Raw genomic sequence first — 26,837 nt, forward strand, 5'->3', positions numbered from 1 at the left:
TCTCCACGGCTGCTGCCTGGGACAGAAGAGGCGCACAACGAGCGCGAGCCTCGGCAGCAACGAAGCGCATATCCCCGCTGTCCTTCACCGACCTCCGAGAACTCCAACAACCGACAACCAAAGGAGCCATGGCGGAGCACACGCGTATTCTCATGTGGCTGCAACTTTTGGCGGCTTGTCTGGTGTTGGCAGTGAACGGTAAGTTGGCTCGTCCATGTTTGTTTACAGTTCAAACCGTTAACGTCCCGGGAGCGCTGCTGGTTTCTGTTGAGTTGGTGGTTTCTCTCTCTTTGTCTTCTCTTCCCGATCGAACCCACTCACTTGCCATGTAGTTTGAGCCCGTGTGTTTGCTATGTGAAGGTGTAAACCTGAGCCTGGCCCCCGGTCACTTCACCAGCAGTGGGACATGTGCAGTCACACAGGTTCGAACCCTCCCTGAGCGAGAGCACAGTGTGGGAATGTGAGCAATGAGTCATTGTCCGGCTCGGATTCTACAAGACCACATTAGTTATAAGGATAATCAGATAATTTATCTTTAAGAAATATGGCTACGTGTTTGAAGGGTTTCCTCTTTTTCCCTCTTAAGTCAGAATGAATGTTTACCTGAGGGCATTATTAAACATAATAACCATAAAAGGGGTCACATGCACTGTGACCCCTTTAAAACAGCACGGCAGATACAGCTGGTTATTATGTTTAACCTCATGCCGTTGGCGTTTGGCTTTGTTTGCATTTCCATGCATCAAACACATTTAGGGCGATGGACAAAGGGCAAAATGGCTTCATTCTCCTGCCTTCACTTTTCCTCGCAGACCTACAGGGGAAGACTTCACATGTCACATGAGCCCTTGGTATGATGATGTATTTTCCAAATGTGAAAATATCCTCTTTTCCACTGCGTGCAAACAGACAAGGAGGTGAATTCATAAGTCGGTTGGGTTCCATGTGAAAGACAGGTTGTGGTTTTTCCTGAAACATTTGGACTCTTGACCCCTTTCGTGGTGACAAGTCAAGCTTTGACGTTTCCTCCACGTCTCAGGGATCAATGCTTGTTTCCAGAGGTCTGGCTTTTTCCACTCATTAATAGATTTATGTGGAAATGTTGTATAAAATAGTTAAACAGTGAACTGAAGCAAATGCTAAGTTGTAGGCCTATAGATGAACAGTTTAACTAGTCCCTATTGCTCATGTATAACTTTCTTGAATATAAATATGGCATCATATCTGCTCATCAAACCCTCAAGTGGTGGTTCTAGGATTTTTCTAAGTCTGGGCCCACAATTTATACAGATCTATATACTCTATAGCTTTGACCGACACATTATTAAACATATATTTGAAAATTAATTATCGTTTAACAGATTGAGAACTTCAAAAAGCTTGAAAATATAAATTCTTAATACATTTACATATTTATTGTTATTAAGCGAATGTTTTTTAGAACTATTGACAGAAGGGTCAATCAGCTGTAGTATTTAATTTAATTTAAATTTGTCAAAGTTTAGTTGCCAATTTACTTTCTGACGAACGACTATTTGATTAAAAAGGAATGGTTTCAGCTTTACATGGGACTTAATGCGGGTGCTTCTTAAAAATGGTTCTACTTAACTTAGATTTGGCCAATAATCACATTCTGTGTCCTGTAACATTCTCATGCGTTACAGCCAGGCTGCTACGTTTCCCCTGGTGCATCACTTCCATAAATGTTTAATTCCCTCCCTTTAATATCTTTTTGTTCTAACTGAAACTAGAAACATTTGCATCCTGAAGAGAAGCACATAAATCCCAGCTAGTTTTTTCCTCAAAGATCAGGGGCTGGACGGCCGTATAGAGAGAATAGGTGTGGTTGCCCCGACCACAGCGTTGAGTCACTTTTCCCGGACGCAGCAGCCAACACAGACATACCAGTGAACTTCCACCCTCATCAGTCCTCACTGAGACCCTTTCAACACTGTCAGGGAGTTTGGGGTGGGGGGGGAGGTACTTGTTGCTGCTGTGTCATGTGAAAGGTTTACAGGGCAAAATGAAAGCTGAGGAGTGTGTTTTATTACATTTTTTTCCCTTTCGTTTTACACCATTAGGCTCAACTCAGCACTTTGTGGCTCATTGGTCTTCTCTATGAACTGCTTAGGGCACAGAAGTAGAAACCTGTCTTCTGTATAAGGACTGAGGATGTCTTCAATCACAGGGCCACTTGAGATTGAGCGTAGGGAACCCACGCTAAATATAACCAGATGCTGGCCCAATGGCGTGGCAGGAGGGTGTAATATGTGGATGCAGTCAGGTTCACTGAAACACTTTGCAATTAGAATCTGTGCAAATTCACTTGCTTGAGTAAAATAGGGTTCAATGGTCAGTATATCAGGCAGTCTTTGGCCTCATTCAGGAATATAATTTCCTGCTAAAGTGAGGAATGTGCTTGGTCACATCAGATCATGCAGTTAGTCTCATGCCTGTTTTAATGACGTTTTTTTTTTAGTAATATGAATTATCCTTTTTTTCTACTTGCGCTATTTGATGAATGAGGTTTTCCTTATCAACAGACTGAACAGGTTTTGGGGCTCAAATACTACGTTTTTAGCAATTTAACCCTGACAAGAGCTAGACTCTTGTCTTTTTTTAAACGAGAATAAACATTACCAAAAAATCACACTACCAAACTAATGAATAGAGTAGAGGTGAAACAATCAGTGGGTTGATCAAAAGATTATTAATCGAAGTGAACTTTTTATTGGTCAAGTATTTATACCCTGACTTTTTGAGATCAGAAGGTTTGTGAAAGTGCGTGAGAGAAAGTTGAATGTCTGTGCGTTTCTTTGTCAAATCCAACTCGTACCATCTGTGTGTGCTGTGTCCTCCCTTTAGGCGTTTGTCTTCTTCAGCTCTGATGACTTTATTACTTTCCCGCTCAAATCTCTTAGAATAGCTTCCTTAATCAATGTTTCATTGCAATATGGAATATCGTCTAATTTGGGCCACATCATTAGTATCACTCGTCCCACTTTCCAATCTGCCATGTTGAATATTTTACGCACTCATATGAGCTAAAAGATTGAGCCAATGACAAAATAGTCACTACTTCTGTCCAAGAACATGAAATGCGTGAGTTCAAGTGATCAGAGCTCAGAAACAGAGTTGCATATTGGCATCACATTATGCTGAGACTGTTGTTGTTGTAGCATTATTCCAGTACAGTTCTTCAGAGAAAAGCATGCTGTTGTGTTGATGGCGCGTGACGTGTGAGTGTATTTTTAGCGGCTGGCTATCTTTGTTTTTATTTTTTCTGAGCGGCAGCAGATGGCTGTGCTGCTCTGGAGTAGCACTTGAAGATTACACAAAGCTAACTGCAGCAGGAGTCCTGCTGATCTTCATATTGACAAAAAGGTCTAGGGTTATTTAAGGACTCAGGGCAGGGCGACCTTGATGAATCCACTTCCATGTCCAGGTCTTCTCTTTCTAATGTCTCCTGGTGCAATTTGGCAACCAGACTTGATGAGCACTCTACAGGTCTCAAGCCTTCTTATTATGCCTCAGCACATCCTTAACGGTTTTAACAAGGGCTTGACCTGTGTCGTTGTGTGTGTGTGTGCGTGTTTGACGCGGGTGGCTCTCCTTTGCTTTCTGGAACACAGAGTTCCCACACTGGCCTGCCAGCCTATATGCTCTGGCATCCCAGTGTGTGTGGCAGAGCGCAGAGCGTTACTGTTGTCAGGCTTCAGGACATGGAGCAGTGACGTAACCACACACACTTGAACATGCACAGTATATTCAGGCTTATTCATGTGAATTTAAGGTTCCTACTCAGTCAGATATGGAGCGGATCATGAGGGTCAACCTGGCTCTTTTCGCAGTTCCTTTTTAAAAGCTAATTCCTTCCAATCCCTCTTTAATTGTCACTGCGCTGCTAATCTTCATGTCATCTTTAATAAGAGTAATTCAGATGAAAGAGGTTTTTGGCCATGGCTGTGGACTCTGTATTTTCATAACAACATGCTTGTTAAGGGAATATTCTGTGAAATAAAGCAGTTACGTGTTTTTTTCTATGTTTATCCATGAGTGTGGTCTTTCAGTTTGAGAGCAGCACTTATTGATTTGTAATGCTTTCACTGAAACCCCTGTGGTCGGACTGAAAAAGCCCCTGCTAGTGCCAAGATTTGTTTTGCTTGTTCTCAGACTTTGCTATTGGCCTAATGACCATACCTTCATGGAGCATAAGTCCAGTAGATCCCTGGTCAACATGGAGTTGCAAATTCAAGGAATTGAATAAAGAAAATAGTCATAAGTAGTCCCTAGAAATACCTATTAATATTCACAAACGCTCCTCATGTTAAGGTGACGTTCCCCCAAAGTGGTATTTTATCTCCAAAGCCATCAACTGTTTTACCAATATGGGCTGCTGTAAATGTCCTCAGAGATTTCACCCTCAATACTTGTGGACTGTAATGGCTCCTTCGTCCTCATAACAATTTAGCGAAGCCCTTAAATGACTTCCTCCAGCTGGTTTTGTAAAAGGGTTCTATCCATTAGCTGTACCTTTTTTTTATCCTTGTAAGATGGTTGTTTCCTTTTTTTATTTCATTCACCTGTGATCTAATACAGTTTGAGAGGAGATGTGTTGACTTAGAACAGCAGTCACTGCTATCATGTTAGATGTGAGCCTGGTTTTCTTAAAGTTTATTTAGCTGTAAGAGAATTGTGTCTCGTTCCTCGTTGGTAGAGTGGGATTGTATGAATTGCCACGACAGATTCAAGGATGAAAATGAAATAGTCAGTAAAGGCTTGCTCTATCGATCTATGGACATCAAGGAGCTGCTGTCATCAGAACATCCTGAGATGCTAAGTTCCGTGTGACAGGATATTTAATGTCTCCCAATGTTTGCAGTAAGAATATCACTACATGAACCGATATGACACGCGTGTTGAGCTGTGTCCTCATATCAGAGGCTCAAGCTCATACACCCCTTATTGGCGGGTCTCACTGATGACTTAATCATTGTGTTTTGCTCTATGTTTTTGGTCTGGTATTTGAAACTCATTCTTGCACCGAGGTATCATGGGAAAGGCACAGACTATGACTCATAAGGACTGAGAGAAGCACAATGCCCGGTGGAAATGGCTTGTTCTGCCAACCATAACTCCACATTCCTTACTAATCTGTCACTGTGGTTAAGTTAAAGTGGGACCCCTCGCTGGGTACACTTAGCACATTGGTGTCATTTGTGCAGATGTATTTAATGAGGTGCATTGGAAGATACTGGGAACCTCTAACTTTGATTAATGAGGGAGAATATCAGCGTTTTTCAAATAATTACAATCAACAGTTGATATTTTACAATGTGCCTGTGAAGGCATTGCCTGTTCTGAACTTGTTCTAAACCTGCCTGTTTGGAATGGGCTGTTTGTCTTGCCTGTTATGATGCTGTTTGCAGTTCTCTTTCTGAAAAAGTGACCTGCAGTAATTGAGCCACAGCAAGTAAAGTCCGACTGCAGGACTCAGTCCAGAGAACCCTGAAGCCACCACTGCTGCACAAAGAGTTGTTCACCTGTTTATTTAAACCCAAACTGGAGAATGGTAGAGCCCATTGTCCTGGGCATTTCCCTGCCAGTTTGCCAGGGCGTGTTTAACCCCGTACTGCAGACTGCCTGTTAAGGCACACTACGCCACCCCCGCAGACTGAAAGCCTCTGTTTACATGTTGATTCAAATTGAATTAATATAGAACATATAACGTGTCCAAATTGCACCAAAGTCGACACTGCACTTCCTTGGATCCATGCCAGGTGTGTAGCCGATAAGACAAGAAGGGTCTCCTGAGATACATGTTCCACAGACAGAAAGACATGTCTGGAATTAGTAGGTAGATTCAGTCTCATATTTAATTGAACATCAAGATGCTAACATGCCTAGGCTTGTTTCCGATCCCTCCTTACAAAGGGATTTAGGAGTCACTGCTGCAGCGGCAACCTTTTTTTAGGCACATGCAACCAAACAGGGTTAATATAGATCAAAGTCAAAAAGACAAACAGCACTTTAAGTGTTTTGACCTTACGTGATATATTTCTGGACAACTACAAATACAAATACACAATATAATATGTATTGTTTTTTGAAATAGGGCGGAACTGACCCTTTAAATTGAGGTGAGTGAAATTGGAAGTGCTGAAATCCAAACCTTTGTTCCATCATGGATTTCTCAGGAAACGAAACTGAGAGCCACAGATTTCTCTTTTAATATTAAGTTGTGTTTATATGAAACAGCATTTGTCAGCTGTTCCTGTCGATTAAGGAGAAGAACAAATTTGTGGTTTCCTCTGAAACAGCAGCAGAGCTTAGGGAGGAAACCCAGACAGCTACTTATTACATTTTCTAAATGGTTGAATTCATTGCCAGTTTTTTCTTAAAGCCGGTCTTGTGATCCTATCCTATCATAAATATACTCTTGATATGTTGGAAAAATAAGCAGTTTTCTTTATAACTGTGTAATTTAATTCCGTTGTGGTTTTTACTGACAGTGGCACCACTTAGGGGATTTTTAAGAAGTCTCTGATGGTTTGACCACTGTCTCGTCACTGACCACCTTGACTAATACATCGCTCACTTAAATTCCTCATAAAATCCGACTGCATTACCCTTCTGTCAGAGCAGACCACAAGCAGCGTTTACAGAGACAGTTAAACAAAGTTTAACTCCACGGAGGAGGTTATGCTTACATCTGCATTTGTTTGTTTGTTAGTTTGCAGCATTATGCAAAAACCACTCCATTTTCCATGAAATGAGTGGGCGTGTGCATTGCCTAAAGAGAAATCCATAAAACCAGCATTTTCTTGATGAGGACAAAAAATCAGGAATGTTTGACAGACTCATTTTTCTGTGTGTGTGTAATTTGATGCAGATTGGATTAAAAATCTGGATCTCGTGAATTAAAATGTTTCATAAGGGGACTGTTGGACCTTGGTGGAGGTATGCACGTCCTGCTTGAGTGTATCAGTCAGATTGTTCCAGTAAAATATTAGATTTAGTCTTTTCTCAGGAGGTCATTTGTTTTAATGTTGTTATCTGCACTGGGGGAGTTTCCTGTTGGAGCGGTCTGCCCCTGAAGGAAAAGAGGTTGTGCTCCTTCTCTAGAGATAAACAGTTAGCAACATTTGGATAAGGATGTATCGGCTGTGCCAGTCGCATGAGATTTGAAGGCACTTGAAGGCCATGATACTGGATACAGCGCTGATAACACTTGACGTCCATGAGAAGGGCAGTTCAGTGGATAAACAGCCAAACGGATGTTTGCAAAGTGGATCTCTTTTGTTCTATTTTTCCCTCCTCCCCTAGTGGTGTAACATATCTACATTACATTTCCTCCAATGGAGAATGGCGTCCAAATTGTGCACATTAGTGGATCAAATTGAAGTGGGCAAGATGGATAGGACACAGGATCTACGATCAATAGGAAGTTTCAAGTGTCTTCGAAATGTGTTTCAGCTGCGATATTGTGGTTGTTGAGAATTATAGCCTCAGCAGGACTAAACAGTGCTTTTGTACGTAAGTATTTTTGTCCGTGGTGGAATAAGCACCCTGCTGAACCGATGGAAAGTAAATGGGAAAGTAAACCAATGGTCTATAGGCTTTTTTAGCCTATAGACCATCACACTTTGGTTCTTAAACCACCAGTGTCACACTTGGGTGTCAACCACAGTTTCCTCATCAATTATCCAAATGCTAAATGTTAACTTGGTAATGTCATCCCTGCCCTCTCAGGGGGTGTTAAAAAGCTCCCAAATGATTTACACTCTCCATATTTAAAGTGACAAAATGGGGATATCAGGGTATAATTTAGAAGTTCATTTCCGCAGTGTTTTTACGAGGTGTACGTGCAGGAAACTGTAATTACACGTGGTTTGTTGTTCAAACCATAGAGCCTAGTTTGGTATTTTGATACATTCTATGCTATCTAGTTGAATTGATCATATTACTTTTCAATCTTAGATGTTTATTTTAAATATTTAATACACTGACAATTACAAGTCATTGCTCTTACAGTCTTCACTGTACTCCCTTGCCTCTGCATTCCTTTATTTTCTCCACCCAGAGCTGGATGACATGATTTCCCTCATGCCCTGAGAGCTGCCAGATCGTCAGGTTCTGGCAGAGCAGAGGTGGAGCTGGTGGAAGCATCCAGTGCCCTTGTTACGTTTACAGTGTAGTGACGGCTTACTCAGCTGTTCAGTCTACACAGTCAACACATCCAACATTCAGCAGGCTACCAGGGGGGGAAATGGCACATGTTATTGTAATGGAAAATGTAACTGTCTGGACATAGACATGTCTGCTCTACCTTGTATATAATGTTTTTCTACTCCATGAACCTCCCTTGACCTTGTAAGATGCAAGATGAACACCCAAAGCACTGACACTGAATCAGTGCTGATTGCAGAGTGTGGGAGCTGGCTGAGAGTTCCTGGATGAAAGTTTTTTTTCCTTTTCTGGCGATAGTGGATTGACCAGAATATCATAAATATCCAAAGGATTGAACTCTTGTTTTTCAGGCTTCTGCCTCAAGCTGGGATGTTGAGAACTCTGTCTTATTAAGCTTAAAATTGACTCTGATACATAATGATAAATTATTGATTATATTCTTAGATATACGCTTTTGTTATTTTTCTTATATTCACTGTTGTATTTCCTGCTACAATAAATTCACCAAAGACAGTTCGATATATGAATTGTTATTTAATTTCTCTCACCCAAAATGTCCACCACAGTATTAAAGAAAGAAAATATGATTTGGGCCCTTCTCAGATAATGCTAAAAAAAACGACTCTTCTAAAACCACTGACAAGTCACAACTGCTGCAGTATCTGATCGTCCTCTTCCTGTCCTGAAATGTGTCTGGGGATATCAGATGTTTATTGACAGGAAACGCTGAGCTTCCAGGCATTTAGGAAATTGAAATGTGGAAGACAAACCCCAGTCTGATCAACTAAAGATATTTGAATGAAAGTAGCCAAGAACTCAATGCAATGCAGTAAAGTTTGAATTGTTTTCTAAAGCTCAGCTAACATTGTCTTCAGATATCAGATGTTCTTTCAAATCACTAGAAACTAATTTCTAGTTTTGATTGATTTACTACTCTTATCCACTACAGCTTTATGAGATCATTATTCCATATGTCCATTATCCCTACCACTTATCCCTTTTGGGTTTGGGGGTGTATCAGAGGGCAAATGTGTATATGCAAGCAACAAGTCATTCTCACATTCACAGCTATGGTCATTTAAGAGTCCCCAATTAGCTAAACCCAATTTGCATGTCTTGTGACAGGGGGAGGAAGCTGGAGTACCCGGGGAAAACCCAAGTGAACATGCAAACTACACACAGCGACCCAAGCTAAACAGGAAAACTTGCTGTGATGCAATAGTGCTAACCACTGCAGCAAAGTGAGCCACCCTAGTTTTTTTTCTTTTAATCTAATTCTGACTCTTTGAACCAAATCAACATCTTTTGGGAAAGTGTTGCAATTTGAGTGGGTAAAATGTTTTTTTAAATGGTTAACGTTCTGGATTCATGAGGTTCCTTAACGCAGACCTCTGTTCTTTACTAGAGACATTTCTGCTGCTCTACTTCAGCTCCTTGTCACTGTTTGAAATGTCTGTAGCACTCACCCTGTCTTTCTACCTCTGTGTGCAGGTGATTACTGTGAGGTGAATAATTGCAGTAATGGTGGAACCTGTGTTACTGGAGCAGGAACTCCGTTCATCTGTATTTGCCCTGACGGCTTCTCTGGAGAAACCTGCAACGAGACTGAGAGTGGTAAGTCATTTATCCTGTCCCAGTTCCCGAAGAGTACATATTCATTAGAGGTTACAATACACAGTACTGCTCCACTTCTGTTCAACTCATGTATGTCTTTTTTTTTCTCCAAAAGGGCCCTGCAAGCCCAATCCCTGCAAGAACGATGCCATCTGCGAGGTGACGGGCCAATCCCGCAGAGGTGACGTGTTCAGCGAGTACGTCTGCAAGTGTCAGCCGGGCTTTGAAGGTGTCCACTGCCAGAACAGTAAGTCTGTTCTCCCTCTTCGATTGTTTGATGAGGATTACAATAGTTGTTCGGCGACTGAACAATATTCTCTGTAAAGTTGTGCTTAACTCTGACACTTTGATTAACAGTCTGCTACTAATTCAATCAAGATTCACGGAAACTTACTCAATGTTTTTATTTCAAGGCATTTTTGTTCTAGCCAGTTTAAAGGTGTTTTGTGTATTTACATTTTGGCCATTGTCAAGTCTTTACTGTAGTGGAAAAGACTAGATTGACTGGGAATATTGAACGCATCTCATAACAGCATTACTGTTTGTAAAGATCAGTAGGTAAGTCTTAGTTGCAGCCTTTACACACACAACATCTATTGAGCCTGTTTGGTTTATACTACACGTGTAATTAAGATTTGTTGACAATAACTACTCCCAGTCATTCCTCCGTTACCATTTGGCCAAGCTGAGGAGGTCCCTGTTTATCTGTCTTACCTGGCACTCTAACTTGGAGACAGCTGTCGTAAGTGCTGGCCACCAGACAGTCAGCTGTGGTCCTTATGGGAGCTTCATTCACACGTCACTCAGATCAGGTTGGTTCAGTCAGGGTCAGGCCCTAAGAGAGGGAAACAACGGTGGGAACATGTGCTGCCCTCCTCCAACAGCCTCCAGCCTCGCAGACAAAGACAGATGGCTACTGTTTGCACGAGAAGGCGGCAGAATAACAGTAGGCCCGTGTGCAGAAAGAACTAATTTAGCAGGAAGCTTCTAGGAAAAGCCTAAGTGCGTTCTTTGTTTGACCATGTGTGCCTTTTTATCCTAGGTGTCCAAGGGGCAGAATTAAGTTCTCAAAAAGGTAAAACTGGGATTCATGAGAGAACGGCCTGTCTGTGTGTGTTTTCCTACTTTGATCCAGGTGCTCTCTGTTTCTTTGGCTGCATGTGGAGGCAGAGGAATTCCACAAACACTCCCACACAAGCATAAACACTCACCGTGCATGCACATAGACACTCTCTCACAGGCGGTGAAGGGTTGTGGTCAACATTATCTCTCCTTGTTCCTGACTCAGGTCCAGCAGAAAAGGTGGCATTGAGAGTGAGGTCAGCATTAGATACACCACCACACTTTTTTATCAGTTGTCCAACCCTGAAAAGAAGACTTTCTTTCATACTCATAGATTAGTAGTTTAACTCCTCATCCTTTACTGAATGTATGCATATGGCTTCAAGGCCATTTTTTTTGTTTTTTAAAGTATCTATTTTAATCTACATTTCCCCCGCCAGTGTTTATGTTCCAAACATACTAATTTTACTGAATACAGTCCAAGTTAACTGTTCTGTTTTTTTACTTTTAACCCTGAGAACCACAAATCACAGCTCATAAAAATCCACATTTGGAAAGTGCTTCAAGTAAGTAAGCTGTCAGAGTAGGAGCCCTCTGCAGAGCAGGCATTTACGTCGTTTACTAGATAACGCCTCAGGGCCACACTGATGAGGGGAATTCATTTGACCATACTGGTTATTAGAACCCCTCCATTCACAGCTACTGATTACTGTATTGTGACCACTTAATTGTTCTTGTGTGTGTGCACTTTCCAGTAATTACAAGTAGAAAACAAGTAGAAAAACAATAATAAATGAGTTTCTTAAATGAATGTTTTTTAAAATGTATAAAATGAATTGCTGAGTATCTTTCCCCCCCTAAAATACTCAAATTCCTTAGAGAAACCAATTTTGGCTGAAATCAAATCTCTAATGGACAAACCTTAAATCACGTGTGCACTCTGTGAACAACCCCATACGGCCCTTGATCTCATATACAGCCTGTTTAGTAAACACATACACACACAGTTTATCCCTCGTGCCGGTCTAGCCAACAGAAAGTGGCGGCCCACACGGAGCGCTCACAACGTCAGCACTGCTACTGTTGCCGGGCGAAAACAGTGAAAGTGGAGGCGGAACAGTGAATTAAGTCTGCCCTCCTGACAATGTCACACTCACTGCTCAGGTCTGGCTCCAGCACTTGTGACTGTCCTGTCAAATTGGCCTAAAAGCCTCTATGAGTGGGTGGGGAGGAGTGTGGAGATGCAGAGAAAATATAGAGAAAGGTTAATGGCAATTCTCTTTGGAATCTGAAGCAGATGGAAGGAAACAGTCAGGGAAGAGCGAGCCTTTTTCTTTCTTACGTCTCTAAATTCCAGATTTTCTCACCAGATAAACGCAGTTATTTTCTGCTTGGATGTTGCCAAAGGGTGTGCTGCTCTGTCTGTTGAGTTTTCAGCTCCTCCCATGTGGTAGTGTGGGCAGACTGGGCTCCATGCCCCTTATGGAGTGTGAGTGTATGTGTGTATTTAATACATTTATATAAAGTAGGTTTGTATCAGATCTGACATTTTTTACATATAGTTATCTTTAAATGAACTGAACTCGCTTCTCTCTGACTTGAATTTCCTTGTTTACTATTGTCTCCATTTAACAAGCTACATTTAATCTACTAGATCTGCTTACCTGGAATTACAACAATATTTTAAGTAGCAGAAGCAGCTGTCAGGTGTTTGGACTGGAGAGGCTGTTAACAGTTATGACTCATGAGAGCTGTAGCCACAGTTAATCACAGTGGTTGTTTTCGTTAGAGTGAAACCAGTACAGCTGGTTGGATAGAACGGTTAGACGGTTATTTCATGGAGACTAAAATTATATTTGATGAGGAGCTGGTGACAATTGAGACTTACCTTAAGTTCCTTTTTTAAATAAATCAAGGGGAGTCTTGTTTCAGAGATTTGATGACGAAAACAACATTTCCAATTCTGTGGTACCAGAAAAATACGAAGAAATAATATATTTATATATATATATTTAATATTTATTTGATTTATAACAAAGAGAAAAGTAAAGAAAGAATGTTAAGTACCGTATATTCACATCCGTCACTCCTATGATTAAGATTAAGATGCATTTATTAGTCCCAAACACATGCACAGACATGCAAAGGCACACTCATGCAGGTAAGGAAATGTATCCTCTGCTTTTGACCCATCTGGTGCAGGACACACAGAGCAGTGAGCAACCATGTACAGCGCTCGGGGAGCAGATGTTGGGGGAGTAAGGTGCCTTGCTCAGGGGCACTAGACAGGGTAGGGAGACTCTTGGATTTTTGGACAGATCAATCCAGGTTGATCTTTTGTTGTCTCTCCGTGGAGTCGAACCAGAGACGAACCAGAGACCTTCTCTGCCCATAGTCCAAGTTCCTGCCACTAGACCACTGCCTCTCCTATGCCATTGACCACACTATGCAGATAGGGGTTGAGTGCTTTGTGTGAGCTCCTTCAGAAACTCCAATAACAACGTGCTGTATAAATATGTCATCACAATGTGGAGTTCAGTCATGGGAAACCCGTTGTTTGTCAACATCCATGGGACTCCCTTTTCTATCCATCCAAGCCACAAGGACATGAATTCAAGACTTTTTAAGTTTGGTGACAATTTATTTCTCTGCCTAAGATCTTTTTTAAGGTTCCTCTGTATGTTTGCTATAAAGAAAGAGTCAACCATGTCACCATACTTTTTTCGATTCGGGGTGGGTGCTTAGAGACACAGCTTTAAATAATATGCTCTGGAAATATACTTTATGACATCAGAAGTTTCAAGTCGGCTCTGCATCCCTCCAGCAGACTGACCCCTTGGCAGACGTCCAATTCAAAGCTATTCCGGGTGCTGCTGTGGCGCTCCCTGGTGTACTAATGCTAGTCCAGTCCACACAGTGCACAGCAAATGACACATCTGGAAACCTTTTTTTCTTCATCAATAATCCCATTGTGGTCTTGTCTGGTGACCATAATGTTTTTAGAGCACGCCCCCTTGGTCTCCCAACCATGGTTACATAGGAGTGGTGATTAAAAATATGTAATTTCTTTATTTTATGTTAGTCTAACTTAACTATCGTGCAGACTTTCGACTTCAATTTTGTGCAAGGTTCATCCCAATTGTCCCATACACTTGAGTATTACAGTATTGAGCGACACTTTCGTAAGGACAAACATCTCTGACTTTTCTTAGTTTCACGCCTCACACGGTCACTGTAGCAAAGTGTCGTTGTGGAACAATAAAAGTCACGGATGGTTTTTACTTTGTGGGTTAAGGCCTCTCACTGTGAGGTTTGTGAGAACGTGACACCATCTACTCTTTGTGCTCAGCAGTACAAAAAGCAGGTTCGGGCTGACAGACGCAGACTTGCACCTTGTTTTTAGCCCCATCTCTGGCTGGCTGCGGCACAGACAGAGACAGCTTTGCTGATCACCACATGCACTGCCAGCTGACCTTGATTTTTTTTTCCTGCATTGATGAGGGTCTAGTTTCAGATTTGTATTGGCTTTTGCTCCATGCCGAGACAGATATTGACACTCTCTGTATTGTGGTAGTGAGCGGTTTCTCTTGTAAGCTATAGGGTTCGTTGGACACTGGCCATGCACATGCCCCTTCTCCAAAAATCTATAAGTGCTTAGTAGAGGATGCTGCTTCATACAGTATGTACAACTGTTGTGTTATTTGTGTTTGTTGAAGTAGTTCCGATGTCTTTACCCTGAGGCATGTTTAGAAGTAATGAGAGCAACGTATACATGTCATGCCTGCAGCTCTGACTGGTAAATAAAATACACCTACCTGTTCTGCGGCAGACACTTCAGTTGAATAAAGAGCAAAGTCAACTGTGTTTCTTTTAATTCAAAACACACATGAATATTTGAGACGTGCCAATAGCACACAGGGAAGGTTGTGTCACATTATCTTAAGGTAAGTTGAACAGTGTCAACACTTGAAGGACAGAAACGGTGTCTTTGGGGAATGACGACACAATTCAAGCCGTCTTGTCCCGGACTTGGATTGAGACAGTTCACAGTGTGTTACATGCACAGAAAAACTAAGTAAAACATAGTTTCCTCACCTTTTCTGTTTAGTCATATTAATTCAGCTGTTGGCTATACGTCAGTGGGTAGTAGCGAACTACCAGTAGGATCTAGTCATTTCCAGCACAGTTCTCATGGATGATGCGTGAACCTCAGCCCCCTCTGCCGTTATCTGCTGGTCACATAAATAGATTAAAGCCTGAAGCTGAATAGACTATATTGTCCTTCTGCTGCCCAATCCTCTTACTGGAGAGGCGGCCACAAGCTGACCCATGTCACAGCTTGACCAGTCGATCCGCAATAGCGATTCAGGTCTCTGCCTTGCACGTGTGGTATTCTCATATAAAATAAAAACATATGGTGGGCTTTTGTGAGGTATTACATTGGGAATTATAACATGAATTTAGGAATGTTTGTAGATAAATTGAGCTAACTCAAAAGTCATCCACTATTCAGCAAATAAATTATGAATAGCTTTATCCATCTTTTAAAATTCAAACCTTTTTTAATTGAACTTAAATATACAATTATACATATATAACACACAAGAGTTAGTTTAAACCTTTTCTGGTGGCTATTGCTAATTCTCATCTGCCTTGAATATATTTGTTTACCAAACACATTTAATACCATTTGACCTATCCAAATAGATATTTATTCTGTCTTCTAACACCCTTGCTTCACACTTCCTGTTATCTAATTAGCAATACCTAAAAACTTAGATTTAAGTTGCACATTCTTCCAGTCAAACCTAAAATGATCTGATGTTACAAATGTATTGTCACATCTGGATACAGATGGTGGTAGCTGCTGTCAAATTGCACTGCGACACTTAAGTGATCAAAGAGGTTATTTACAGTGTTTGGAGCTTGATGTTTAAAATATTCAGCTGCTGCTGCTAGAAATAGTCTGTTTTGTGTGATTTCGAGTGAAATCACACCAGACCTAGAAGTGTCATGACTGTGGACTTAATCATTCAGATGTTAGGGATGCACATTGGGGGGAAAATGAATGTTTGAATATGGAGCTATTTATGGACCCTGCACAAGGGTAGGGGGGTAAGTGCCATGTGTGTGTTTGCTGGTTAAATTCCTCACATCGGTGTGCTTGGATTGTTTGTCTGCATATTATCAACTTCTAGGGCTAAAAGCTTCAGAGATTGACTTAAATTCCCCTGTTGGCGCGCTGTCATCTGTACAAGCAGCTAAATATGAACCTTGACTAGAGCTGGTTTAGTCATGCTGCAGTTCTCGAGGGGGCGAGATACATAGGAGTTTGAGTTTATCCCTGTTTGACTCTAACGATTCGTTGGCTCCCCGACTCATGGAACTCACACTCAGAGCTGATAGTGTTGGTAAGGGTGCCATCGAGAGGAAGTACAAAGAATTGCAAGGAAGCTTTTAATAGACTGAAGAGAAAAAAAATGCATTATGAACTCATTCACTTTTTATTTCATCTGATCAAAACATGTTGCAAGGCTTCAAAACTAAGTTTTGCCATTCAACCTTTTAGAAAACTTTTTTTTTTTTCACTTTTAGAAAAAAGGCGTATTAATCACATGGCATGTATGATAAACAGTTTTATAAATCTTCTTCAGGCACCCAGCATTATACATTCATTCCTGGAAGCCTTCCATTATGTACTTTCACCCTGACCTCATGATCTCCTGGTGCAGCTGCTTCTTTGACGCAACTTATCTTGAACAAGGCTACATTGACTGTAATAACAACAACAAGCTCCTGTCAGCATGGCTTCAGCTAACCTCAGTCTGGGAAGTATTCAAACTGAATTCTCCAGCATGACCTGATCTGTACTCACACCTAACTGTTATCTATGTCCAGACGTGATGATTCAAGTTGACCGGTGAGCTTTTTATGTTAGAAGACAGTGATGACAGGGTTTATCTCTCTGCAGATATAAACGACTGTGCCGGCCAGCCATGTGAGAATGGAGGCACCTGCAGGGACCTGGAAGGAGATTTCAAATGCCACTGCCGTTCGCCTTATGTGGGCAAACACTGCCAACTGCGTAAGTGTTACCAGACACAAAAACATGCTCTCATGTGAGGGCCAGATGGCTGCAAAGATCTGTGAATTTTTTTTAAAGATATATCAGATTAGACCTGAGTATGTAACTATATAGTCACACATGGCTCTTTCTTGTCATTAGTAGTTGGACAGGCACCATGTCTTCACTACTCTTCTCCAGTTGTTCTGAATTTTTTTATAGTAGTGGATTTCCCGTTGAGTTAACCTTCATACAGGAACCTTGCAATCAGGTGTCTGAAAGGTTATTGTAAGCCAAACTTCCATTAGGGAAATGTCAAGCTGACGTTTGAGTCTGCCCTCCCTCCACACTTCATCTCCACAGGCTGCATTTCTCTGCTTGGCATGGAGGGAGGGGGCATCGCTGAATCCCAGATCTCAGCCTCATCAGTCCGCTACACCCTGCTGGGCCTGCAACGCTGGGGACCTGAGCTCTCCCGCCTCCACAACAAGGGGCTGGTTAATGCCTGGAGCGCTGCTGCACATGACAGGAACCCATGGATAGAGGTGAGAACAGGGCTTCAGCAGATATGCACAAAATTAATACAGTGGGTAGATTAGGATGTTAGTCTTTAATTAGTATTAGTAGTCTCAAGGTCTTTGTTTTGTGTGGAAATGTTTGTCAACTGTTATATCAGGCTAATTATATTTTTTATTGTGCAATCAAATATTTGGAACACTTGACCTTTCAGTTGAACGCATGTATAGAAGTTCTATTAAAAAAGGAAATTAATCCCTTTCCTCAATTCCAGATCAACTTGCAGAGGAAAATGCGTTTCACAGGTATCGTGACTCAAGGCGCCAGTCGCATAGGAACAGCAGAGTTCGTTAAGGCCTTCAAGGTGGCCTCCAGCCTGGACGGCAGGACATTCACCATGTACAGAACCGAAGGACAGAGACAGGATAATGTGAGGACACACGTCAGGACACTTCAGTGCCTAACAGCCCACAACTCTTATTTGAAGCTGTTTTTTGTCCCCTGCGACACATTGAAAGACATTAGTCTGAACACACAAACCAAGCCATATTTCCTAAAGATATAAATGAACCACTAGATGGAGCGTTGACTGTTCTACAAAAACAAACTGCAGTGTCTGGTCACATTCTACGGCAGATAGACTGTGTACTGTCTTTTGGTTTGACGAATCACACCACATTAATGTATATGAAACAGAGGATTTCTTTAGGGAACTCACAGTTTAAGGAAAATATTTATGATTTTTATATAGATATAATATTATGAAATGACAAATTATTAACCATGCACTTGATTCTATTTGCTAACCCCCTACCTGTGTCTTAGGTATTTGTGGGAAACGTTGACAATGACGGCACCAAGACCAACTTGTTTGACCCTCCAATCATCGCCCAGTTTATCCGCATTGTCCCTGTGGTGTGTCGCAAGGCCTGCACCATGCGCATGGAGCTGGTGGGCTGTGAGCTCAATGGTAAACTTACACACAAAAGAACATACAACATTCACACTCTGCATGTACACCCACAAACCCAAAGTGTTCAGTTCACTGTTGTTTGTTAGTGACTGAAACAATGTTGGAAACATTACTCGTATCTCTTTCTCAGCATTCACTTCCTGCTCTTCCTCACTAGTTATTTTCAGTCTTAAACTTGGAAGGGCAGGGTGATATGACTTCCAATCAATATCACATTTATTTCAAACTATTACCTCGATTATGATTAGTGTATGATTATTTTAGGCCCCCCACATTTGGTGAATACGAGCACTGGGGAACGTATTAACCGACATGAGCAAGATTATGTTGGTGCAGGATATAAATGTTGGGTTTGAAACATTTGTTACTAGTTGCCCAGCCCTACTCAGAAAATGTCATTACTCAGTAACTTTGAATACAAATGCATAGAGTCTGTTGAGTGTATTGCAAGAGGATCCCTGGAGCTCTCATCAAATCCATGTTTAATAATAATCATTTCTTACTGAAATGATGGCGACACACGTTCATCAAATGTTGAATGTGTCCACCAAGCAGGAAACAAATTCTGGGTTATTTTTATTGTACTGTACAAGAAATGCCTTATTTTGCTTTTCTTTGTTATCATGAACCAGTGTGTGTTTGTTTTATTTTTTACACATTTAATGTTGGTTCTGTCAGTTCTCTGTCAGTGTCTGTTCTTCTTGCATCTTGCCATTTTTTGCATGACTGCAAAACTGTTCAATCTGCCATCTGTAGCCTGTTGGTGCTGAGGTCACCTTTCAGTCGGACAAGAGATACTCGATTCCACTTTCTTGGGTCAGTCCAGTTTAAAATGATTTCATGAAAATGATTTTGAATGAGCTGTTACTTTACATGGTGCCTGGCAACAACAGTTCAGCTGAAGTTCTGAATTTCTTGATGCAGCTTTCGCTCTCTGTTCATCTGACCTGCATGCCCTGCTGCTTTACTAAGCCACTCTCATTTAAATGGTTCTGTTGCAGCCAAATAATGAGCTCAACAAGTTTTCTTCATGATTAACATTCTGTTCATACTGGATATATGAATTGATACAGTGAGTATAAGAATACTGCAAACTTGTGAAGGATCATCATATAATTAATGATGTGTGAGTATTATGGCCATGTTGAAGTTTCGAGATTTCAGTCACAATATTATGAGAATAAAGACGGAATATTATCAGAATAAAGGTTTAATTTTGAAGGAACTTGTATTATTAAGAGATAGAAACTACAATTACAACTTGTTTGACAAGAATTATGTTGTAATATTACAAGAAAGATAATTATAACTTTATTCACATAAAATTACGATTTATTTTCTGGTTATATTGTGACTCTGTTCTCCTAGAATGAGACTATTCTTGAAATCTTAGAATATTTTGTTTTCTTCATTATGGCCCTTAACTTACTCCACAGCTGGTATACACAAATAGTTGAGTGAGTGCACTGTTAGATTCCACTATATTAGCTCAGCTACAGCTACATAATGACCTAAGTGTCATATCTCTGCCTGCTGTACCTGCTAATCTCGTCCTCCACCATCATCACATCTAAATGTCCATTGGCCGCCTCGCATCACTGGCTGGCCTGGGCCGCTTCTTGTCCGTCCCCTGTCTATCATACTTTCTTTTTCTCCCTCTTTCCATTCCTCTTTTTCTCTGTCTCTTCCTCTGTTACTCTACCTGGTCTCACCCCTACAGTGTATTCAAACACTTCAGGTTGCTCTGAGCCGATGGGCATGAAGTCCCGACTGGTGTCTGACCGCCAGATCACAGCCTCCAGCACCTTCCGCACCTGGGGCATCGAGGCCTTCAACTGGCACCCTCACTACGCCCGACTGGACAAGCAGGGCAAGACGAACGCCTGGACCGCCGCCTCAAACAACCGATCTGAGTGGCTGCAGGTACAGCAGGAAAAGAACAAGACAAAGCCGCATGTTGCTTTTTTCCCCCCCAACACTGCTTTTCTAAAGTGTAGCTGCTTCTGTATGCTCAGGTGGACCTCCTAGCTCCCAAAAAGATCTCAGGAATCATCACACAGGGGGCCAAGGACTTTGGTGCCATTCACTTTGTAACGGCCTTCAAAGTGGCTCACAGTGACGACGGGAAGTCCTGGACCATCGTGAAGGATGGGACCACAAATACAGACAAGGTCAGTCCCGCTGGCAGAAACGTGGTTAGGAATGTTAAGTCAAAACAGCTTATCAAACATATCAAGTAACATGACCAAACTTGAGGATTTATTCGGGAAAACTTATTTCGCTTCTCTATTAACCCAATATCAGAAGAAAAATACTAATAAAATGGCAATCATGCTGGAGGCAGTGTGTCCATACAGATGCAAGCTATACTCTTATATCGTCTGGAGTTCCCTTGTGATTGTACCCTTCTGGGACAATGTGAAGTTAGTGCTGAACGAGATGCTTTGAAATATAATTCCCATGAAGTTATGTATTTTCTACTTGGCTAATATAACTAATGTGATGCAGGAGGAAGATTAGCGTCTGTTCAAAATTCTGCCTCCAGCCAAGGAAACTGGCTTAATGTCTATATGACCACACCCAGTCATGGACAATTGTTAAAACTATTACTTTAAATAAATGTGAGGAATAGATTTCTTATTGTTTAAGAGTGAAAGAAGATGGATTTACCAGAAAATAGGAAAATGGATTAGAGATGAAAACGTCGGGTCTGCATTACACTATTATCAATACAAATTATTGGATAAAAACACTGCTACTCTTTATTTGTTTCGTATAAAAGCAATAAAGACTAAAGGGGAAAAGACACTTGCGATATAACAATAGAGTATAGGACAAGAAATATGTACTTTAATGATATTTATATTAGCTTTACTTACTTGTATCTGACGTTCTCGTTGACACACATTGAACCAATCTAGTTGATGCTGTGCCTTATTTGTTAACTGTACGCATTCCATCATGATGCATTCACAAACCCATTTATCTGCCAGATGAACCAAACCGAGTCAATAAATCAAGGCGGAGTAGCTCTGATTTCGTCTGCTCTGACTTAATCCATTAAATCTTTATGACTGCAGTTTCTGAATTTCTATTTGATGGGATCATGTACGCATTTGTTTATGAGGTTCTTTAAATTGCCAAAATTCCTTTGACGTGGTTTTACTCTGGCATCTTGTATGCAGTCAGATAAAAGTCAGATTGTCCGCTTTTCCAACTCACACATGGGGAATCAATTTGAATTCATATGCTCATTGTTAAACTCTCATTGTGAGTCACAAGTCATCCACAGGAAGTAATCACTTAAAATATACCTTTACCACATATACCTTACCACATTTATTTCCATACATGTTTAATAATTATAATAACACTTTTCTGGATTGACAACCAGAAATGGATAAAACAAATGGATAAAACAACAATAAAATAAAATTCACACCTAGATGAAAGGTTAAGAAGGGATTTAAAAACAGTAAAAGATGTAGAAAGTACTATATCAGCTTGTGTGTCATTCTAGAGTTCTGTGGCCTGTACTGCAAAGACCGATAACCTGTATTTTAGTTTTTGGACAGCAGTTCATTTTAAACCCGGTTGTTTTCAGGCTCTAATCGTGAAAAACAATGTTAATAATGACTGATTATAATGAGTAGTTGTAATAAAATGAAGTGAACAAAGTGTTTCAACACCTGAACTCTAATCTTTTATGAGCCTAAAGGGATAAACTTCTGGAGTCTCAGGGGTAAACAGTGTTGCAGCCAATTCCAATACAATTTGAAGTCAGTTGTGACCTCATCTTCAGACATAATAATACAAACAAACAACTGAAATTGCCTCCATACTGCTCATGTTGTGTCATCCAAGTGTCCGCTAGCCCCTACATTCAAATTAGACTCGAAACGTGACATTTACACCAAGTTTTAAGTTCATGTACCCTCAGGTACCTCAGAACACCCCACACGTTTGCGATACCTCACACGTGGGGTGCGCTTTCGGATGTTGCTACATCCACTAGCGGATTTTTAGGCTTAAAACATGGTGTAAATGACACAGTTTCCAGTCAAATATGAATGTCGGTGCTTGCTGACATTTGGATGACACCACAAAAGCAGAATGGAGGCCTTTAAAGTTGTTTCTCTTTTATTATGTCTGAAGAAGAGGTCACAACTGACTTCAATTGTATTGGATTTGGCTCCTAAAGTGTTTTGTGGACTCAAAAACTTCACCTCCATCAGCATAGTGGTGAGTAGATAATGGGTGAATTATCATTTTTCGGTGAACTATCCCGTCAAGGAAGGTTGCAGCATAAAAACATATTGCGTTATTTCAATGTTTTTGTGGCTCTGTGTTGTTTTGATTCGCTGCTTTTCTCTGTCCAGATCTTCCCCGGCAACAGTGACAACAACGTTCACAAAAAGAACATCTTGGAGCCGCCGATCTACGCTCGATATGTCCGCATTCTGCCGTGGGAGTGGCACGAGCGCATCACCCTGCGAATGGAGCTCCTAGGCTGTGACGAGTAACTCCGCCCAATACCCGTCTCTCCTCTCCTCTTCCCTTCGACTCCCCTCTCTACCTCCCCCCCATTACTTCCTTCCTCCTCCCACTTCTCTCCTCCTCTGTCCTCTCTCCCTTGTCTCTCCTGAGCCACACCTGCACTGCCTTGCTCTCAGCCCTAGGGGGCAGCAAACACCAGAGTAGCACCTCACCACCCCCACCCAGAGGTGGGAGACGTTACCCCTCACCACTGTCACTGGGGCCTAGAGTTTAGCTCCTGTGTCCCTTCATTTTTCGTTAGCTGAATAGACAGAGGCAATTTATGTGACAACTTAAAAAAGTGGCCATGTATCTTCCGGGGTCAGATTTGTTTTTGTGTCACCTACATGCTGAATGAAAGTTGATCCCGGTGTCAGAGGTCAGGGGTAACAATACTGCTGCTGTATCAGTTGGTGCTGCCTGATCCTACATCAGTTCTACCTGAAACGTTGAACCTCCAAGACCCACGGCTGGTGATGTACATAAGCTCCATTTAACCGCTTGCACACTTGATCCCCCCCCCCACCCCAACACACACAGAATATATATTATCTTCAGACAATACAGTACATTGATGCTTTTGATTGATTATTGCTCTTGTTGAGACAATTTCTGTGTTTGTAGAGAAAAGATAATACACAAAATATTCTGGTCCCTGCAGTTCATAAAGGTTAACAGTGTTAAAGTTGGTTAAACATATACTGTATGTGTAGTAGCCAATGACAGAATCTGTCTTTTTACTGAACCTGTATGTGAATCTGTGGTCTGGTTTTACAAAGTTACATGTGAATCACTTTTTTGCATTTGGCCTCATCAGGGTGAAGTTTTGTGCCAAACACACCCTCGTTTTTTTTTTTCTTCCTGTGGGTTTCTGTAGAAAAACACTGCACTGATGTAGATCCACACTAAACCAAACAAAGAATCGACTACATTCATTCATTATGTTGAACATAATCAGTCAATGAACCAGTTTCAAATCTTTAGTGAAAAAGTTCAAAAGAAATGGCGAGATTTCCACGTGCTGCTGCCGTGCGTTGTGAGATCTTCAGCCCTAAAATGACATTTATACAAGTCTTACATTACTCATTCAGAAAATGACTGTGCATTTACATGCTCCTTGGAAGGTCCAACTTCCCAAGTTGTGAAGTTGTTCTCCCAACTGCAGTGTGTGCATGTTTTTTGAAGTTGGAATGTTGAAAAAGCATGGACGCTGTAAACAAAATGTGTAGTATCTATATGTTTTGAGCCTTTAAACATTATCGTGGCACCTAGTTCCAACATATAAATCATAACGATGTGTGCAAGACTTGCATGTGACAAAAGTGTAGCACTTGACAAGTTTGACAAACTAGAGCCCACTGTTTACAGCTGATTGTAAAATTATGTTAATTGGGTTTTAAGTGATGAAATCGGCCACTTTGTAACTCTTTTTCCAGTGGATAACAAATGTTTCTGATTATTCCATTTCCAGAATAACTCAATTATTTCACCTTTGTTTGGCAGTAATTTTAATTTTGTCTTGAGCAGAATGTTTGAAGTGGAGTGACAGGAAGCTTGGGTTGATCTTTCTCACTTCACGTTTGATCTGGCTGACAGGATTTCTCAAATAACACGTAGCACTCATGGAATAATTACATTAAGTCGATGCTCTTCCAACAATTCCGCGTATAACCCGCTGGTTAGCGTCATAAACTGAAAGTTAACAAGGCTGCAAATTGGAACATGTAACAGTGCGATGACTCGGGTCAGTGCAGATCTGCTCCTCATGTACAGCGAATGCTACTGAAACGCCACTTATCCCCTCACTCAGCTGTGCTTCTAGTTGTGTTCACCTACTTTCACTTTTTTAAGGCACTTTGATGTTTGTGTTTTGATATTTGAAATATATGAAAACAAAAAAAAGAACTGTATTGTGTACATTGAAGAACGAACCGTAAACATAAAACATAGTCATTATAACATGTAAAAGTTAAAAAAAAAAAAATTAAGAGAAGAAAATAGACTTGCTGTTTCTTTGGTAAACTGAGTTTTGAAAGTCTAGTGTTTAGTGTTAATATGTGACATGCACATACACAGTACTTTAGAACAGGAGTGTGTTCATATTAGATGTTTGCTGCCGACCATTTATTTAGGGTCCAACACTTAGCCTCCAGTTGAAAGCTGCGGTCCCGCTGATAAGACTGAAAGAGAGAAACCAAATTAAAGGCGATTTTTACGCTTCCACCGGACATGTGACAGGACCCGCCCTATCATCTGCTTCTGCAAGCAGCCCCCCCCCCCCCCCCCCCCCCGTCACAGTATTCTAAACCGCTCCACCCCATGAATTATGAATTATGGGCTTGTGCAATATTACACCGTTAGTTTCGATAACAATGAATATTAAATTAGAGATCTTTAAAAATGCATGAGGGGATAGCGGTGTCATTGAGAGGCTGGGATGGCTGATGGTGTCAAACACTGTACAATATTTATTATTGTCGCAGACGTATCCATGAGCAGCCCCCCTTGTTATCCACGACTGCATGCTTTCTATTGACTCGTGATGTGGAGCCCATCTGAATTTATGGTGACAAAGCTTCATTTATTTTGTAGATGTCCATCAACATACAAATTATTGTACTTCTCTTGTTTGATCGTTCTTCAGGTTTTCTATGATGGATTAAAAAAAAAAAATGCTGATGTGTTGTTATGGTATTATATGAGTTTGTTTCTTGCTATTTTGACTGTTAACTTCACAGAATTTTGCTTGAAATTTTTGTATTCCAATGTTGTGTTTCTAAGAGGATTCCTTTATGTTTGGCCTTTGTATCTTAAAATGAACAATAAATAAAGAATTTTGAAAAACAATATTTGTAATTGACTCTGCTTCAACCATGGTCTGTACTTCTGTGAAGATCAAAGATTAAATATTTAGTGAATAGTATTAATTATAATGCTGAATTCATTTGAGCTGCTTTCCATTTAAAAAGGTGGAAGATCAAAAGGTCTAAAGCACTGAGGGTCGTTTTGCCTGTTTAGCATTTAAACAGCCCAGGGGCCTAATCTCTCTTTATAACACACAATCTTCCAAAGGTATCTTCACTGGAGGAGGGCTCATCGTCTTCTTCTCAGCCTCATTACAGTCTGTACAGAGGTCACGCTGAAGTGGGGATCCATGCAAGCTTCCAGCCACACAATCAAATGAAAATACATTCATGCTGCGACACTGTGAAGGTTATTTCTGGTCGATTCCTCACATTTGGGTGGGTCGATGTTATTGCTCAGGAAACCTGGCTGTTGTTCCTCCACATTAAGTCCCTTCATGTGTTCACTTAGAAAATACCAGCTAATTATCATTACCGTCCAGTGGCCACCATCCACAGTGAACCAGCTGTTTAAGTTCTTTTTTAAGCAGTAAGTCATTATTGGTTCCTCACATCCTTGAAGCTTTCATGAGAATTAGTCATATCTTAAAATAACAATGTGAATCATGTCGTCAGTTTGTCCCAAAACTGCATGATTCAAATATAATACTTTAGTTTTAATTTGTAAATCATTTTATGAAACACGTACCTAAGAAGTATATGATGTTTAAAAACCATGAAAACATTGATTGAGTAAACAAATTTGACAAACTCTTGAATGTAAAATGATACCCCTAATAATGAGATTGCAATCTCAAAGCCAATTTTGTGTTATGAAGCAAGTTAACAGAAGCGTCTTTATCAGAGCTGCAGTCGATCAAAAGAAAATGAAGTGGAAACTATTTTTACAATTGATTTGGTCGTGTTTCATGCATCATACGAAAGGAAGTGCTGCTTTCCTTTGACCCTAACCCAGAAAGTAACACTGGGTTACTGGCAATTTGAAGTCTTCACATTTGACTTTGGGAAACTGTGAGGG

At 40.9% G+C, this 26,837-nt stretch overlaps 1 protein-coding gene across 4 annotated transcripts; it reads left to right on the forward strand.

Annotated features, from left to right (window-relative positions):
• mfge8b (milk fat globule EGF and factor V/VIII domain containing b) lies at positions 1 to 25,802 on the forward strand. Of its 4 annotated transcripts, none has more exons than XM_062390202.1 (11): positions 1 to 198; positions 9,682 to 9,804; positions 9,920 to 10,051; positions 10,847 to 10,879; positions 16,838 to 16,951; positions 17,294 to 17,475; positions 17,721 to 17,876; positions 18,272 to 18,416; positions 20,140 to 20,342; positions 20,435 to 20,590; positions 22,799 to 25,802. In XM_062390202.1, the coding sequence occupies exons 1-11, from the start codon at positions 129 to 131 to the stop codon at positions 22,940 to 22,942; spliced, it is 1,458 nt and encodes a 485-aa protein (XP_062246186.1). In that variant the 5' UTR covers positions 1 to 128; the 3' UTR covers positions 22,943 to 25,802. The 4 variants fall into 4 exon arrangements, with proteins under 4 accessions (XP_062246186.1, XP_062246187.1, XP_062246188.1 ...); XM_062390203.1 differs by having other exon boundaries at positions 20,158 to 20,342; XM_062390204.1 differs by lacking the exon at positions 10,847 to 10,879.
• Positions 25,803 to 26,837: the final 1,035 nt, after the last annotated feature.

Source organism: Platichthys flesus, chromosome 6 (genome assembly GCF_949316205.1).
Source record: "Platichthys flesus chromosome 6, fPlaFle2.1, whole genome shotgun sequence".
Classification (NCBI taxonomy): Eukaryota; Metazoa; Chordata; class Actinopteri; order Pleuronectiformes; family Pleuronectidae; genus Platichthys; species Platichthys flesus.

Bases quoted from the DNA above. Each gene is read 5' to 3' on its own strand.
- mfge8b (XM_062390202.1), top strand. From the start codon at position 129: ATGGCGGAGCACACGCGTATTCTCATGTGGCTGCAACTTTTGGCGGCT. The intron at 9,805-9,919 runs GTAAGTCATTTA...TTTCTCCAAAAG, and splicing joins CTGCAACGAGACTGAGAGTG to GGCCCTGCAAGCCCAATCCC. The intron at 17,877-18,271 runs GTGAGGACACAC...CCTGTGTCTTAG, and splicing joins AAGGACAGAGACAGGATAAT to GTATTTGTGGGAAACGTTGA.